At 42.0% G+C, this 16123-nt stretch overlaps 1 protein-coding gene across 1 annotated transcript; it reads right to left on the bottom strand.

Annotated features, from left to right (window-relative positions):
- Positions 1 to 1677: 1677 nt before the first annotated feature.
- LOC124124325 (mitotic spindle assembly checkpoint protein MAD2B-like) lies at positions 1678 to 15228 on the bottom strand. Its single transcript, XM_046487456.2, has 7 exons — positions 15100 to 15228; positions 13946 to 14064; positions 13272 to 13444; positions 9862 to 9956; positions 8155 to 8267; positions 5928 to 6020; positions 1678 to 3241 (listed from the first exon to the last, which is right to left on the bottom strand). The coding sequence occupies exons 1-7, from the start codon at positions 15122 to 15124 to the stop codon at positions 3200 to 3202; spliced, it is 660 nt and encodes a 219-aa protein (XP_046343412.1). The 5' UTR covers positions 15125 to 15228; the 3' UTR covers positions 1678 to 3199.
- Positions 15229 to 16123: the final 895 nt, after the last annotated feature.

The following is a 16123-nucleotide window of genomic DNA, read 5'->3' as shown; positions in this document are numbered from 1 at the left end:
GTACCAGGTCAAAGTAAGTTCCACTTGTACTGATATAGCTGACACACACAGTACCAGGTCAAAGTAAGTTCCACTTGTACTGATATAGCTGACACACACAGTACCAGGTCAAAGTAAGTTCCACTTGTACTGATATAGCTGACACACACAGTACCAGGTCAAAGTAAGTTCCACTTGTACTGATATAGCTGACACACACAGTACCAGGTCAAAGTAAGTTCCACTTGTACTGATTTAGCTGACACACACAGTACCAGGTCAAAGTAGGTTCCACTTGTACTGATATAGCTGACACACACAGTACCAGGTCAAAGTAAGTTCCACTTGTACTGATATAGGTGGTACACACAGTACCAGGTCAAAGTAAGTTCCATTTGTACTGATATAGCTGACACACACAGTACCAGGTCAAAGTGAGTGAGTGAGTTGGGTTTAACGTCGCTTTTAACATTATTCCAGTTATATCACGGCGTGTCAGCTTAATGTGGGAGGAAAGACCGAAGTGATGCAGGTCTCAGACATTTACCACTTCAGTGAAACCCACAAGCACGGCTATGGTGCTGACAAACCTAGAAACATAATCGGTGTGAACCGGGATTCGAACCCACAATCATAGGTTTCTGGCGTGTCCAGGGGACGCAACTCTGCACAGCGAGTCGCCGTACTTGGACGATTGGGCCACCCGTGCCCCTCCACTTGTACTGAGATATTTAATGTGTCCTAATTGACTTTTTCAGTAGTTTAAACAACTTCATTCCGTCATTACAGTTACAACAATTTGCTTTTTATCTCATTTCAGACCCGTGAAGATCGGGGGTGGAATAGGTCTTCAGCAACCCATGCTTGCCGTAAAAGAGGACTGACTGTGCTTGTCGTAAGAGGCGACTTACGGGATTGGGTGGTCAAGCTCACTGACTTGGTTGATGCATGTCACTGTATCCCAATTGCACAGATCAATGCTCATGACGTCAGTCACTGGATTGTCTGGTCCAGGCTCGATTATTCACAGACCACATCACAAAACAAAAAAATCTTTGCATGAAATGTTTTTACGTAAAGCGGTTTCTGGGTGGGGAAGGGAATTGGAATAACATGGAATAACATGGTGACTGATTATGGTGAATGACCTAATTGTTATATATGAATGAATTGTTAAATGTGATGAATGCATGTATGCAAGACGCTGTATGATCTTATCCTGGAGATGTAATGAACAAAGTGAGTGTATTTTTTGGTGAGAGTGAGTGAGTTGGGTTTAACGCCGCTTTAAACAGAATTCCAGTTATATCACGGCGTGTCAGCTTAACGCAGGTCTCAGACGTTTACCACTTCGGTGAAACCCACGAGCACGGGTCTGGTGCTAACAAACCCAGAAACATAATCAGGGCGAACTGGGATTCGAAACCCACAATCATAGGTTTCTGGTGTGCCCAAGGGACGCAACTCTGCACAGCAAATTGTGGCCACCCGTGCCCCCTGAATTGTTGGGTCTACTCGGCAACACAAACACCAGGGACCACTTGCACAAAGCAATCTTAGCACTAAGACTATTGTAAGCCTATGTTAAAGTATGGGAGTTACGTTAATCTTAGCGCTAAGATCGCTTTGTGCAAGTGGGCCCAGATGCTTTCTATAGGTTTATTTTGCTTACATCACATAACAATAACTCATTATGTGAACTTGATAGATATTTATTAAGGCACATATACACATGTTCAACAATGAAATATGTATCGAAATATACATAAATATTAATGCAAAACATAGTATGTCATGAGTTTCAAATGTATGTTTCCATGGAATGTTTAAGGGGCGTGGCAGGGTTCTGTAATGAAATACAACACATGGTCAAATTTTTTGTATTCGCCATATTAGAGGTAGCCATCAAGCAGCCATGTCATTAGCTGCTTGGTTGGAGGGTTTGTGTAACAAAAAGTACAAAGTTTACTGGAATAAATTGTTTTCTTTGCAAGATATGTGGGTGAAACCGCATTGTCAGTGGTTCATATTGGGAAAGGGAGGTCACTCTAATTTGAAACTGGAGCTATCTCCGTTGTTTTCGTATTTGCGAGAAATGGCGTCGGTCACGCTGTACGTTGTTGTTGGTCCAGCTATTAAATGCCCAGCTTATCCCTAAGGTAAAACGTATTCTTAATTAAATGTTTGAATGCATTATATATTTATCTTTCCATCCGTACATCTTCTTAGATTGGTTTAGTGCTGATAACCATTTTCTAAAATATATGATGATATTTAGTTTCGAATATGGGCCCACCTGGAACTTTCGATTAGGCAAACAGAGTTAGCTCCCATCTCGAACCACTGTAATGCAGTTTCAAAGCTATCAAATGATTGTACAGCTGATGTGTGGAGAAGGGAATTCCATCGTGACATGTTAGGCCTTGTGTTACTTGAGGCCTTTGTGTGGGCTCAGCTCCTAAATGTATCACATTTGTGAGTGAGTGAGTGAGTACGGTTTTACGCCGCTTTTAGCAATATTCCAGCAATATCATGGTGGGGGACACCAGAAATGGGCTTCACACATTGTACCCATGTTGGGAATCGAACCCGTGTCGTCGGCGTGACCAGCGAATGCTTTAACAACTAGGCTACCCAACCGCCCTGTTTCACATTTGTAGGTTGTATTGAAGTTTTCAGGGGGTGATGTTTGCTGATTAATGTGTAGATTTTGGACCACAACATTAAACATACACATCCATTTATACCAGCATCTTCTCAAGAGCCTCTGTGGCTTTGGGTTTTAAAACATACAAACGAGTTTTCAGTTATATCAATGTGACACACGTTGAAGATTGGCAGGAGATAACAATGCGCGACTCATTTGTTTTGGTAGTGTAGTGATGTTGGGATGTGTTCGAGTGTAATGTTTTTTGAAGCTGGAAACTTTGTTCTAGGGTGTTTCCACACCAACATCGAAAGAAGGAGAAATGCATAATGTGAGATAGGATAAGTTTAAAAATTCACTCCTTAAAATTTGATCATGCAGGAAACTGCAATATCAGCAGATTTCAAAACCTTCCCTTGTCTGTTCCCTATATTGTTTCTGTACTGATATCCACAACATGTGTTCAGGCCTGAGAGAAGAAAGCCCCATGCAAACTTGTACACAACAGTGATAAAAAGGATCCCGCTCTAAACTTAACACCAACACACATACAGACAGACAACAGCCTGGGCATCAAGATGTCTTCTTAGCACTTTCTTCAACAAACAATTGCATCTGAAAAAAAACAAAAGAATTTAATAAGAGGTGAGTGAGTGAGTGAGTGAGTGAGTGAGTGGGTCAGTGAGTGAGTGGGTCAGTGAGTGAGTGGGTCAGCGAGCGAGTGAGCGAGCGAGTATGGTTTTACGCCGCTTTTAGCAATATTCCAGCAATATCATGGCGAGGGACACCAGAAATAGGCTTCTCACATTGTACCCATGTCGGGAATCGAACCTGGGTCTTCGGCGTGACAAGCAAATGCTTTAACCACTTGCCTACCCAACAACCCTTATATGAAAAGAACCATGGAGTTATTCATTTTCTGTATAAATATACCAAGAATTTGATAAAAGCTGATGAATAATCAAAAAAATCAGAATGTAAAACAAGTGTTACCCAAAAATCACTAACTTGCAATGTTAAGGTTACTTAAAGAACATATATTTGACATGTGTTTCATATTCTTCAGGGTATGGCAGCAGGCGCAGACAGTAATGCCAGAACAGTGAGACAGACAGTGGGTGAGCTTAAACATTTAGCCTCAGGTAAGTATAAAAACATTGCTTATGTTTTATCTTACCTGACTCAACACAGTGCTTTATTGGACTGACATGGAAGGCAGGTTTACCCCAATCTCATTAAAATCAGATCTTAGTTCTCGCTACCGCTAAACAAAGATCTGAGGACATCCCATTACGGGTCACGTCAGACCGACCTTGCGTGAACTTTGACCGACTAATGGAATGACCAATCAGAAGGCAGCTTTCTTGTGCTTTACGGCATTGATTTCAAATTGGCGACTACGCTTCGAAACATATTTTGACAAATTCTCGATTACAAATTTGAAACCTTAACAAAAAACATTCTGGAATGGCTAATAGATGGTCTAGATTGTAAGGATTCAGTTGTTAAACCCGTAACTATCGTTCGGATTACCCAATGTTAAAGTTTTCGAGATTGCATGATTAGAAATCACATTCCGACTGTCACTTTCATAATCTGGTAAGCGACGCACTGATTGGTCGGATGAAAGGTCGCTCTGACGCGACCCCAAATGGGATGTCTTCAGATCTTTGTTTAGCGGTGGTGAGAACTAAGGTCTCATTTTAATGAGATTGGGTTTACCCTGATAAGCAGCATTCACGCTGAGGAAGCACTGCGACAGGGATCTCTCCAGACGGCAGTGAGATAGTGGCTCTGATGCAGGTCAAGCACTCTCGGAAGAAGGTATGGTCGTACCATATCAGCAGGTGACCAAAGTGAGTGTGTGTGTTAATGCCGCTTTTAACATTATTCCAGTTATATCACAGCGTGTCAGCTTAATGTGGGAGGAAAGCCTGAAGTGATGCAGGTCAAAGACGTTTACCACTTCGGTGAAACCCACAAGCACGGGTATGGTGCTGACAAACCTAGAAACATAATTGGGGCGAACCGAGATTCGAACCCACAATCATAGGTTTCTGGCGTGCCCAAGGGACGCAACTCTGCACAGCGAATCGCAGCACCTTAGACGACTGGGCCACCCGTGCCCCCAGGTGACCAAAGGACCAAAGGTGACATTTTCCTCCTGTCAGAGCATGGTCTCTGGCGTTGGTCCGCTGCCGGGCTAAGAAAAGTGGTCCCAACCTGTGAGTCCCCTCAACATCCTCAACAGATGCATTGCTGTGATAATGACTGGCAAAGATAGTTGTAGATGGTAGTCCGGATGGAGATGTTGTTTAAAGCCGCGGCCTGTAAATAATCGAGTCAGTGATTGACATCTGATCCTGTTAGTCGCCTTTTACGGCAAGCATGGGTTGCTGAAGACCTGTTCTACCCCGAATCTTCATGGGACTGAGACGGGCATGGGTTGCCCAGTTGTCTAAGGCATGGTGATTTGCTGTTCAGAGTTGCGTCCCTTGGGCATGCCAGAAACCTATGATTGTGGGTTCGAATCCTGGTTTGCCGCGATTATGTTTCTAGGTTTGTCGGGCTTTCCTCCCACATTAAGTGGACACGCTGCGATATAACTGGAATACTGTTAAACGCGGCATTAAACCCAACTCACTCCTGGGCCAGAGATGTTGGCGACAGGTTGGCAACAGGTCAGCATGATGATACACATGAAGGACAGCTGATCAGAACCAGATTGTGTCTCACGTCACCTTTGCGTGGACACCTGCAGAGGGCGAGTTTCAGGTCATCATCTGGGCTGACTATCATGGAACTGGCCATTAGGTTGACCCGGTTTTAGGGACGAAAACCCAGGAAACATCAAGGGCATGAAGCTCACTAATTTGGGTCACCATGGCCAGGAGAAGTCTTGATCGTAGGGAAGCTGAAGCACTGTAGCATCAGGTAAGGTAAAACATAAAAATTGTGATCATGTCATGTTTTGTTTGTTTGTTTGTTATTTAATGCCGCACTCAGCAATATTTGAGCTATATGACGGCGGACTGTAAAATAATCGAGTCTGGACCAGACAATCCATTGATTGACATCATGAGCATCGATCCACACAATTGGGATCGATGACATGTATCAACCAAGTCAGCGAGCCTGACCACCCAATCCCATTAGTTGCCTTTTACGGCAAGTATGGGTTGCTGAAGACCAATTTCTAATCCGGAATCTTGACGGGTCTCATGTCATAATGGGATATTCGACTGTTAGCTGTCCCTGAGACGTAGGACTGTATTTTCTTTGACATGATCAGGAGTTGTACCTTAAAGAAGTCGGACTTCATGGACTTGAGAGGAACAAGCTTTGAGTCTTCCATTTTCTGCTGTTTCTCGTCTGCTTCAACCCAGGGGAAGTTCTGAAAGCACAGATTGGAACATGCTTTATCCTTTAATGTATAGATAAGATAGATGTGGGACAAACACTAGTGAGTAATCTCTATTAGCAGTGAGGGGCGGTCGGGTAGCTTAGTGGTTAAAGCGTTTGCTCGTCACGCCGAAGACCCGAGTTCGATTCCTGACATGGGTACAATGTGTGAAGCCCATTTCTGGTGTCCCCCGCCGTGATATTGCTGGAATATTGCTAAAAGCAGCATAAAACCATACTCACTCACTCACACTATTATCAGTGAATGAGGAGAGTAATCGAAACCAGGGACTGCTAATAGAGATTACTGTTGGGTGTTAGCCTCGCTCGCACCTTATCTTATCCCGAAGATTAATGGCTGACGCTACACCGTCTTCCTCCTTCAGTAGTCTTGAAAGCTGTTCTATTACTATGTGGTTCAAGTTGAAACATCCAGCAAAAGGAAGCATGTCAAATGATCTTGACCCGAGAATCTGCTATTTATGGAACCGGCAACTATCCCAACGCTGGAATAGAAGCCAGTCAACTAGCTGACAATTAACAATAACAGTTCCAATAAATATTCTGAACGTTACCTTGATGTTTGTTTTTAATCGTCTGATTATCAACTTTTAGTCCAACACCTCTCAAAGTACCTGGACCCTGAGACTCGGTGCATTTATCAAAATTCTGTGCACAAAGGACAGCAACAGCTTCGAAATTGTGATAATCGCTGATCCCTTATCAGATTTTTTTGTTATTCTAAATACCAAAGATTCATGACGTTAATTTCTATCATAAAATAAACCATGGATTTCGCTAACGAAATTAGGCCAGCAGGGTGCCAGGCCACGGCAGCTTTGTTGATGCACATATTAAGGAGTTTTAACATTTTATGATAAAAAGGTTACCATACTGTGTGTTTTGGAAGTATTTTGAATAAATACTACATATTTATTCCTAGACTAACATATAGTCAACAAAATCTCTTATCACACAATACAATTCTCTCACCTAAAACAGTGCGGATGCTGATTTCATGATGTGGAGCTTGCTGTGGTATAATCTGAATTATTACTGAGTTAATGCATATACTGGAACATTTACCCACTTGAGTTTGGGAATGGTAAATGTCCTGTATCTGGAATAAACACTACATACCATCCCCAAACATACTCACAAGAAAACCTCTACATAATGTAAACAGAAGTCTGCAAATTTACACCTATCACAGTATGCCCTAAAAAGTGTCGCATACATTGCACCTGGCAAACCAGTGGTTGATGGAGTCAAAATACATTGAGTAAGTTGGGATGGCTTTCAACTATTTCCGTTAAAAAGCCACATGTGGGAGAAAAACCTGAAGTGAGTGAGTATGGTTTTACAAGGCTTTCAGCAATATTCCAGCAATATCATGGCAGGGGACACAAGAAATGGGCTTCACACATTGTACCCATGTCGGAAATCGAACCCTCATCCTCAGCGTGACGAGCAAACGTTTTAACCACTAGGCTACCCGACTGCCCCAAACCTGAATAGAAGCAAGAGTAGACATTTACCACTTTGGTGGAAGCCACAAGCATGGGTAGGTACTGACAGACCAAAGATGATAATTAGGGTGAAAATGGGATTCCTACCCATGACAAGTTAACCCAGGTACAACAAAGGCTCACCAGTCTGTACTGCATCCTGGTGAGGTGAGGTGAAATGGGGTTTAACGTCGTGTCCAAGATTATTGCACTTATATAGCGACGTGCATGTACGCTTGTGTGTTTGTGTGGCTGCTTGTACTAGTCCGGACTGATGCCGATTTATAGTGCTAGCTCACTGAGATACCTTGCCGCAGTTTAACATGAATACCCCACTCAGACACAGTATACTGACTCCGAGCCGACCAGTCCTTGTTTTAGCCCCTTAATGCCGAGCACCAGACAGGGTAACAACAAGTACCATCTTTTAACGTCTTTTGGTATGACGCGGCCGGGGATCGAACCCAAGACCTTCCGCTTTCCGGGCGGACGCTCTACCACTAGACCACGGAGGCGGTCCTACTGCGTCCTGGAACTGATAGAGTAAGATGTGTTTTATACTACCGCCAAGACAATGCAGCCATATTTAAAATCACACAAATCAAATTTGTCACTCACTGGTCTAGAGTGTAGAATCTCCTCAAATCTCCCGGGGACTTTGATGACTTGTTTCTCATCCAACTTCTGTGCAGCAGACTCTCGTGTGTGGATGTGCACTGTCCAGGTGCAGTCTGGGAACAAAGGAGAACTATGTATTTCAGTGTGTGAGAGAATGATTGATGTATTTCAGTGTGTGAGAGAATGATTGATGTATTTCAGTGTGTGAGAGAATGATTGATGTATTTCAGTGTGTGAGAGAATGATTGATGTATTTCAGTGTGTGAGATCATGAGTGAGTGAGTGATGGAACACCACAATATTCCAGCTTCATCAGAACAACAAAGCGATACGTGTCACGATGGTATGCATGTGAATTGCGATGGATGACTTCCACAATAGTGTCAATAAGCTGATAAGGTTTTACATATGTATCAGTTTACAAGAGTAATGTACAATAGTAAAATTTCCAAAATTTTGATGTGAAATACAGCCAGTCCCATCACTTCTATGTGATAATTGCTCATATCCCCCCTCGTCCCAATCACGCCATCACTATTATATGATAACTGCACATACCCATCAAACCATCACTGCTATGTGATAACTTCACGTATCCCACATCACTACTATGTGATAACTGCATGTATCCTACATCCCCCATCACTACTATGTGATAACTTCACATATCCTACAACCCCCATCACTGCTATGTGATAACTGTATGTATCCTATATCCCCCATCACTGCTATGTGATAACTGCATGTATCCTACATCCCTCATCACTGCTATGCGATAACTGCATGTATCCTACATTCCCCATCATTGCTATGTGATAACTGCATGTATCCTACATCTCCCATCACTGCTATGTGATAACTGCATATATCCTACATTCCCCATCACTACTATGTGGTAACTGCATGTATCCTACATCTCCCATTCACTACTATGTGATAACTGCATGTATCCTACATCTCCCATTCACTACTATGTGATAACTGCATGTATCCTACATTCCCCATCACTACTATGTGATAACTGCACATATCCTACATTCCCCATCACTTCTATGTGATAACTGCACATATCCTACATTCCCCATCACTACTATGTGATAACTGCACATATCCTACATTCCCCAGCACTACTATGTGATAACTGCATGTATCCTACATCCCCCATCACTACTATGTGATAACTGCATGTATCCTCCATCCCCCATCACTACTATGTGATAACTGCACATATCCTACATTCCCCATCACTACTATGTGATAACTGCACGTATCCTACATTCCCCATCACTACTATGTGATAACTGCATGTATCCTACATCCCCCATCACTACTATGTGATAACTGCATGTATCCTCCATCCCCCATCACTGCTATGTGATAACTGCATGTATCCTCCATCCCTCATCACTGCTATGTGATAACTGCATGTATCCTACATCCCTCATCACTGCTATGTGATAACTGCATGTATCCTCCATACCCCATCACTACTATGTGATAACTGCATGTATCCTACATCCCCCATCACTGCTATGTGATAACTGCATGTATCCTCCATCCCCCATCACTGCTATGTGATAACTGCATGTATCCTCGATCCCTCATCACTGCTATGTGATAACTGCATGAATCCCTCATCACTCCTATGTGATAACTGCACGTATCCCTCATCACTCTTATGTGATAAATGCACGTATCCCCACACACCTTCAGGCAGCGGCTGCAGCACCGAGTCACAGATGTTCAGCTTCAGCAGGAACGCCCTCAGAGACTGTTCCAACTGGAACAGATATTCATCAGTCCTGGAACAAAAATCATCATTTTGAGATGAAACTATAGTTTTAACAATATCTCTGAGAAGTTGGTTGGTTGGTTTGTTGTTTAACGCTGCACTCAGCAATATTCCAGCTATATCATGGCGGTCTGTAAATAATCGAGTCTAGGCCACACAATCCAGTGATTAATATCATGAGCATCGATCCACGCAACTGGGATCGATGACATGCATCAACCAAGTCAGCGAGCCTGACCACCCGATCCAGTTGGTCGCCTCTTACAATAAGCATAGTCGCCTTTTACAACAAGCATGGGTTGCTGAAGATCTATTCTACCCCTGATCTTTACGGGTCGCCCATTGTCTGACGTGAATTGGTCTTAACATTTAGTTTGTTTTCAACATCTCCTCCGAGGCTACATGGCCAAGGAAACTGAAACATTGTATGTGGGAGTGATTCCAGCAAGAGTGCCTCAGAAATCAATATTGAAATAATGTACTGTGTGTGTCAGCTGTATCAGTACAATGGGAACTTACTTTGACCTGGTAGTGTGTGTGTCAGCTGTATCAGTACAATGGGAACTTACTTTGACCTGGTACTGTGTGTGTCAGCTGTATCAGTACAATGGGAACTTACTTTGACCTGGTACTGTGTGTGTCAGCTGTATCAGTACAATGGGAACTTACTTTGACCTGGTAGTGTGTGTGTCAGCTGTATCAGTACAATGGGAACTTACTTTGACCTGGTACTGTGTGTGTCAGCTGTATCAGTACAATGGGAACTTACTTTGACCTGGTACTGTGTGTGTCAGCTGTATCAGTACAATAGGAACTTACTTTGACCTGGTAGTGTGTGTGTCAGCTGTATCAGTACAAGTGGAACTTACTTTGACCTGGTACTGTGTGTGTCAGCTGTATCAGTACAATGGGAACTTACTTTGACCTGGTAGTGTGTGTGTCAGCTGTATCAGTACAATGGGAACTTACTTTGACCTGGTACTGTGTGTGTCAGCTGTATCAGTACAATGGGAACTTACTTTGACCTGGTAGTGTGTGTGTCAGCTGTCTCAGTACAATAGGAACTTACTTTGACCTGGTAGTGTGTGTGTCAGCTGTATCAGTACAATGGGAACTTACTTTGACCTGGTACTGTGTGTGTCAGCTGTATCAGTACAATGGGAACTTACTTTGACCTGGTACTGTGTGTGTCAGCTGTATCAGTACAATGGGAACTTACTTTGACCTGGTACTGTGTGTGTCAGCTGTATCAGTACAATGGGAACTTACTTTGACCTGGTACTGTGTGTGTCAGCTGTATCAGTACAATGGGAACTTACTTTGACCTGGTAGTGTGTGTGTCAGCTGTATCAGTACAATGGGAACTTACTTTGACCTGGTAGTGTGTGTGTCAGCTGTATCAGTACAATGGGAACTTACTTTGACCTGGTAGTGTGTGTGTCAGCTGTATCAGTACAATGGGAACTTTCTTTGACCTGGTACTGTGTGTGTCAGCTGTATCAGTACAATGGGAACTTACTTTGACCTGGTAGTGTGTGTGTCAGCTGTATCAGTACAATGGGAACTTACTTTGACCTGGTAGTGTGTGTGTCAGCTGTATCAGTACAATGGGAACTTACTTTGACCTGGTAGTGTGTGTGTCAGCTGTATCAGTACAATGGGAACTTACTTTGACCTGGTACTGTGTGTGTCAGCTGTATCAGTACAATGGGAACTTACTTTGACCTGGTACTGTGTGTGTCAGCTGTATCAGTACAATGGGAACTTACTTTGACCTGGTAGTGTGTGTGTCAGCTGTATCAGTACAATGGGAACTTACTTTGACCTGGTACTGTGTGTGTCAGCTGTATCAGTACAATGGGAACCTACTTTGACCTGGTACTGTGTGTGTCAGCTGTATCAGTACAATGGGAACTTACTTTGACCTGGTAGTGTGTGTGTCAGCTGTATCAGTACAATGGGAACTTACTTTGACCTGGTAGTGTGTGTGTCAGCTGTATCAGTACAATGGGAACTTACTTTGACCTGGTACTGTGTGTGTCAGCTGTATCAGTACAATGGGAACTTACTTTGACCTGGTAGTGTGTGTGTCAGCTGTATCAGTACAATGGGAACTTACTTTGACCTGGTAGTGTGTGTGTCAGCTGTATCAGTACAATGGGAACTTACTTTGACCTGGTACTGTGTGTGTCAGCTGTATCAGTACAATGGGAACTTACTTTGACCTGGTAGTGTGTGTGTCAGCTGTATCAGTACAATGGGAACTTACTTTGACCTGGTAGTGTGTGTGTCAGCTGTATCAGTACAATGGGAACTTACTTTGACCTGGTAGTGTGTGTGTCAGCTGTATCAGTACAATGGGAACTTACTTTGACCTGGTAGTGTGTGTGTCAGCTGTATCAGTACAATGGGAACTTACTTTGACCTGGTAGTGTGTGTGTCAGCTATACCAGTACAAGTGGAACTTACTTTGACCTGGTACTATGTGTGTCAGCTATATCAGTACAATGGAAACTTACTTTGACCTGGTACTGGTATTGAACCTACTTTGACCTGGTACTGTGTGTGTCAGCTATTTCAGTACAATAGGAACTTACTTTGACCTGGTACTGTGTGTGTCAGCTATATCAGTACAAGTGGAACTTACTTTGACCTGGTACTGTGTGTGTCAGCTATATCAGTACAAGTGGAACCTACTTTGACCTGGTACTGTGTGTGTCAGCTATATCAGTACAATTGGAACTTACTTTGACCTGGTACTGTGTGTGTCAGCTGTATCAGTACAATGGGAACTTACTTTGACCTGGTAGTGTGTGTGACAGCTATATCAGTACAAGTGGAACTTACTTTGAACTGGTACTGTGTGTGTCAGCTATACCAGTACAAGTGGAACCTACTTTGACCTGGTACTATGTGTGTCAGCTATATCAGTACAATGGAAACTTACTTTGACCTGGTACTGGTATTGAACCTACTTTGACCTGGTACTGTGTGTGTCAGCTATTTCAGTGCAATAGGAACTTACTTTGACCTGGTACTGTGTGTGTCAGCTATATCAGTACAAGTGGAACTTACTTTGACGTGGTACTGTGTGTGTCAGCTATATCAGTACAAGTGGAACCTACTTTGACCTGGTACTGTGTGTGTCAGCTATATCAGTACAATTGGAACTTACTTTGACCTGGTACTGTGTGTGTCAGCTGTTTCAGTACAAGTGGAGCTTACTTTGACCTGGTACTGTGTGTGTCAGTTATATAAGTATCAGTGGAGCTTACTTCGACCTGGTACTATGTGTGTCAGTTATATCAGTACAAGTGGAACTTACTTTGACCTGGTACTGTGTGTGTCAGCTATCTCAAACACAAATCTTTCCAGTGGAGAGTTATCTGCCCTTAGAACAACAATGGCCACCGTCTCGACCTCCCCCTGCTCCAGCAGCCAGCGGACCCCGTCGACAACGTGGATCACATACTCCTTCACTTCAGGGTGCAGACACATCTGTCAATAATCAGACACATCAGCAGTTAATCAGACACATCTGAATAATGATCAGCAAATTGTTTAATTAGTTGCTTTACAAATCTACCTCATCCAAATTTGCTGAAGTCAAAATACAAAAGGAGGCAAAACTTGTCTTGTCTTTCTCAAAAAGCACATTTTCATTTATTTCATTTTGCCTTTAACATGTTTAATGTACATAAAATATTCATATTTCAGAGACAACTTAGTCATGTCCATAAAGCTTTTTTTTAAGGTATAACTTCAATCACTCTTTTACCTTGGGACCCAAAGTTATTGAACATACAGTTGAAGAACATGTGAAACTTAGATTTGCATTCAGGGACCAGTCATTTATTATAGGCTAAGGTGGGTCACAGGGAATCGGGAGAGTCATCTAAAACTATGAACATGATGAAAGTTTCACATCACAGTTTTGATGGAGCATAGAAATTCCCAATGTAAGAGTGAGGAAATATTTTGAAAAGTAGACGGATGTACTTGAACTGGGACATTGTACTTCTTCCTCTTCACAAACACCCCTGCTGGGTAGAGGCCTCGGTTGTACAGGATGCAGTGCACCGCCACTTCCAGGAACTCACTCAGGACATCAGAAGACACTGAGACAAATAAAATATCAACTTTTCTTGAACATACTGAATCTGTCAAAAATGTACACAGAAAACCTTATTTACACATACAATGCTATCAAATTTCACACTTTTATTGACCAAGTTTGTTATACCTGTTTATTCACCTGAATTCGCTGAAGGGATATGATAACGCTCATCAATTATTTGGACCCTGAAGGTAGCGTTGTTTGTTTTTTAAAATGTCCGGACAGAAAAATTTAAATGTCCGGTAAGCAATATTTTAAACCAGACATTTGAGATTCCCAATTGGACATGTCCGGCACATATGACCGTTTCCAGACCCCTGACGCATAGCACGTTTTGATTAGAACACTCAGGCCTGGGCCCACTTGCACAAAGTGAGCTTAGCGCTACGACTATTGTAAGCCTTTGTTAATGTATGGGAGTTACAATCATCTTAGCGCTAAGATTGCTTTGTGCAAATGCACCCTGGTGTCTAAACATTGAAATGGTTAGTTGGGCCATGGCAATGATTCTTAATGCAAATCTGTCATTCTCAGTTATTGGTACAAATGCAGTCGCTCAGATATGACACTGATTTATTCCTAAAATGTAGCACTGTATTTTAAGATAAATTTCTGTGCATGATTTAGTTCAGTATACCAGAAACATATTAACACATTATACATGTGCAAATAATTCACAGATGTAATCTCCTAGCTTGGGGGTGCCATTTTTAAATTGTCGGTGAATAACATTCCCATCACGAACATGCTGAAATAAGATATTTGTGACAATGTCGGAAATACTATCACTCTGAAAACTTCAGTATAGTTCTCTTATTTCAATGTACGTGGCAGCACAGCAAGAGAGGAATTGTTAGCAAAGAATGACTGAAATCAGAGACCATATAATATATCGTATTATATGGTCTCTGCTGAAACGAGACAGGTGCGCGAATTCTGTATACTCTTCAGAGTTCATTATCGGATACAAATGTTCCGGACGACAATGATTCATACTGCAAATATAAACAATCCAAACTTGCATGCATCATATTACCTTGTAGACAACTAACGTTCTCCATACTTCAGCTGTCTTTCAAAAGCAAACAGTTTAGCTATTATTCGTCATTCTTTGCCAATCTGCACACTGAAGAAATCGTAAACAAAAACTCCAAGGGAGGCCACTCTATTTGACTTTTCTCAAATGGTCTTTCTATTGTAGAAGAATCTTCATTTTAGTTCGAATGTCTAGCAGGATTATTTTGCTAATTGATAAAACCAAATAAATCAAAATAAATTCAAAATAATATTTTTTTACAATAGTACCAGTTTGTGTTCCATTTTTGATATGTCAATACTTCAAGACTTCTATCTGATCATAATATACAATGATAAACAAGAGTCATCAGAAAGATGACCTATCCCCCCGGCAGCTGTCTGTAAAGTAACCACTAGTAAATGTGCAATTCTCTATGTAATGAGTCAACAGTTGAATGTTCTTCAAGAACCATACATTGTTTACCCACTGAATGGTTTTCGAATTCTGGCCCGGAAACGAACCCGTTTCCCATTGGAGTCTAGGTCCAACTTCTTTCAATAGAAATTGTAAAAAATAAAAATTCGTAAAAAATTTTTTTATCAAAAGGCACCACTTCAGTATGTGCCTGATAGCTTTGCCAAGTTTCGATCAAATACACTGAATGGTTTTCGAATTCTGCCCCTGAAACGAACCCCATCCCCAATTGAGTCTATGTCCAACTTCATTCCATAAAAATTTTAAAAAAATAAAAATTGGAAAAATCCCAAAATATCAAAAGGCACCACTTCAGTATGTGCCTGATAGCTTTGCCAAGCTTCGATCAAATACACTGAATGATTTTCGAATTCTGCCCCTGAAACGAACCCCATCCCCAATTGAGTCTATGTCCATCTTCATTCCATTAAAAAAATAAAAAATAAAAATTAGAAAAATCCCAAAATATCAAAAGGCACCACTTCAGTATGTGCCTGATAGATTTGCCAAGTTTCGATCAAATACACTGAATGGTTTTGGAATTCTGCCCCGGAAAAGGAAATGATTA

Source organism: Haliotis rufescens, unplaced genomic scaffold, assembly GCF_023055435.1.
Source record: "Haliotis rufescens isolate VD_foot unplaced genomic scaffold, xgHalRufe1.0.p SCAF_13, whole genome shotgun sequence".
Lineage (NCBI taxonomy): Eukaryota > Metazoa > Mollusca > Gastropoda > Lepetellida > Haliotidae > Haliotis > Haliotis rufescens.
The sequence above is the reverse complement of the archived record's forward strand: the minus strand, read 5'-3'. Positions and strand labels throughout refer to the sequence as shown.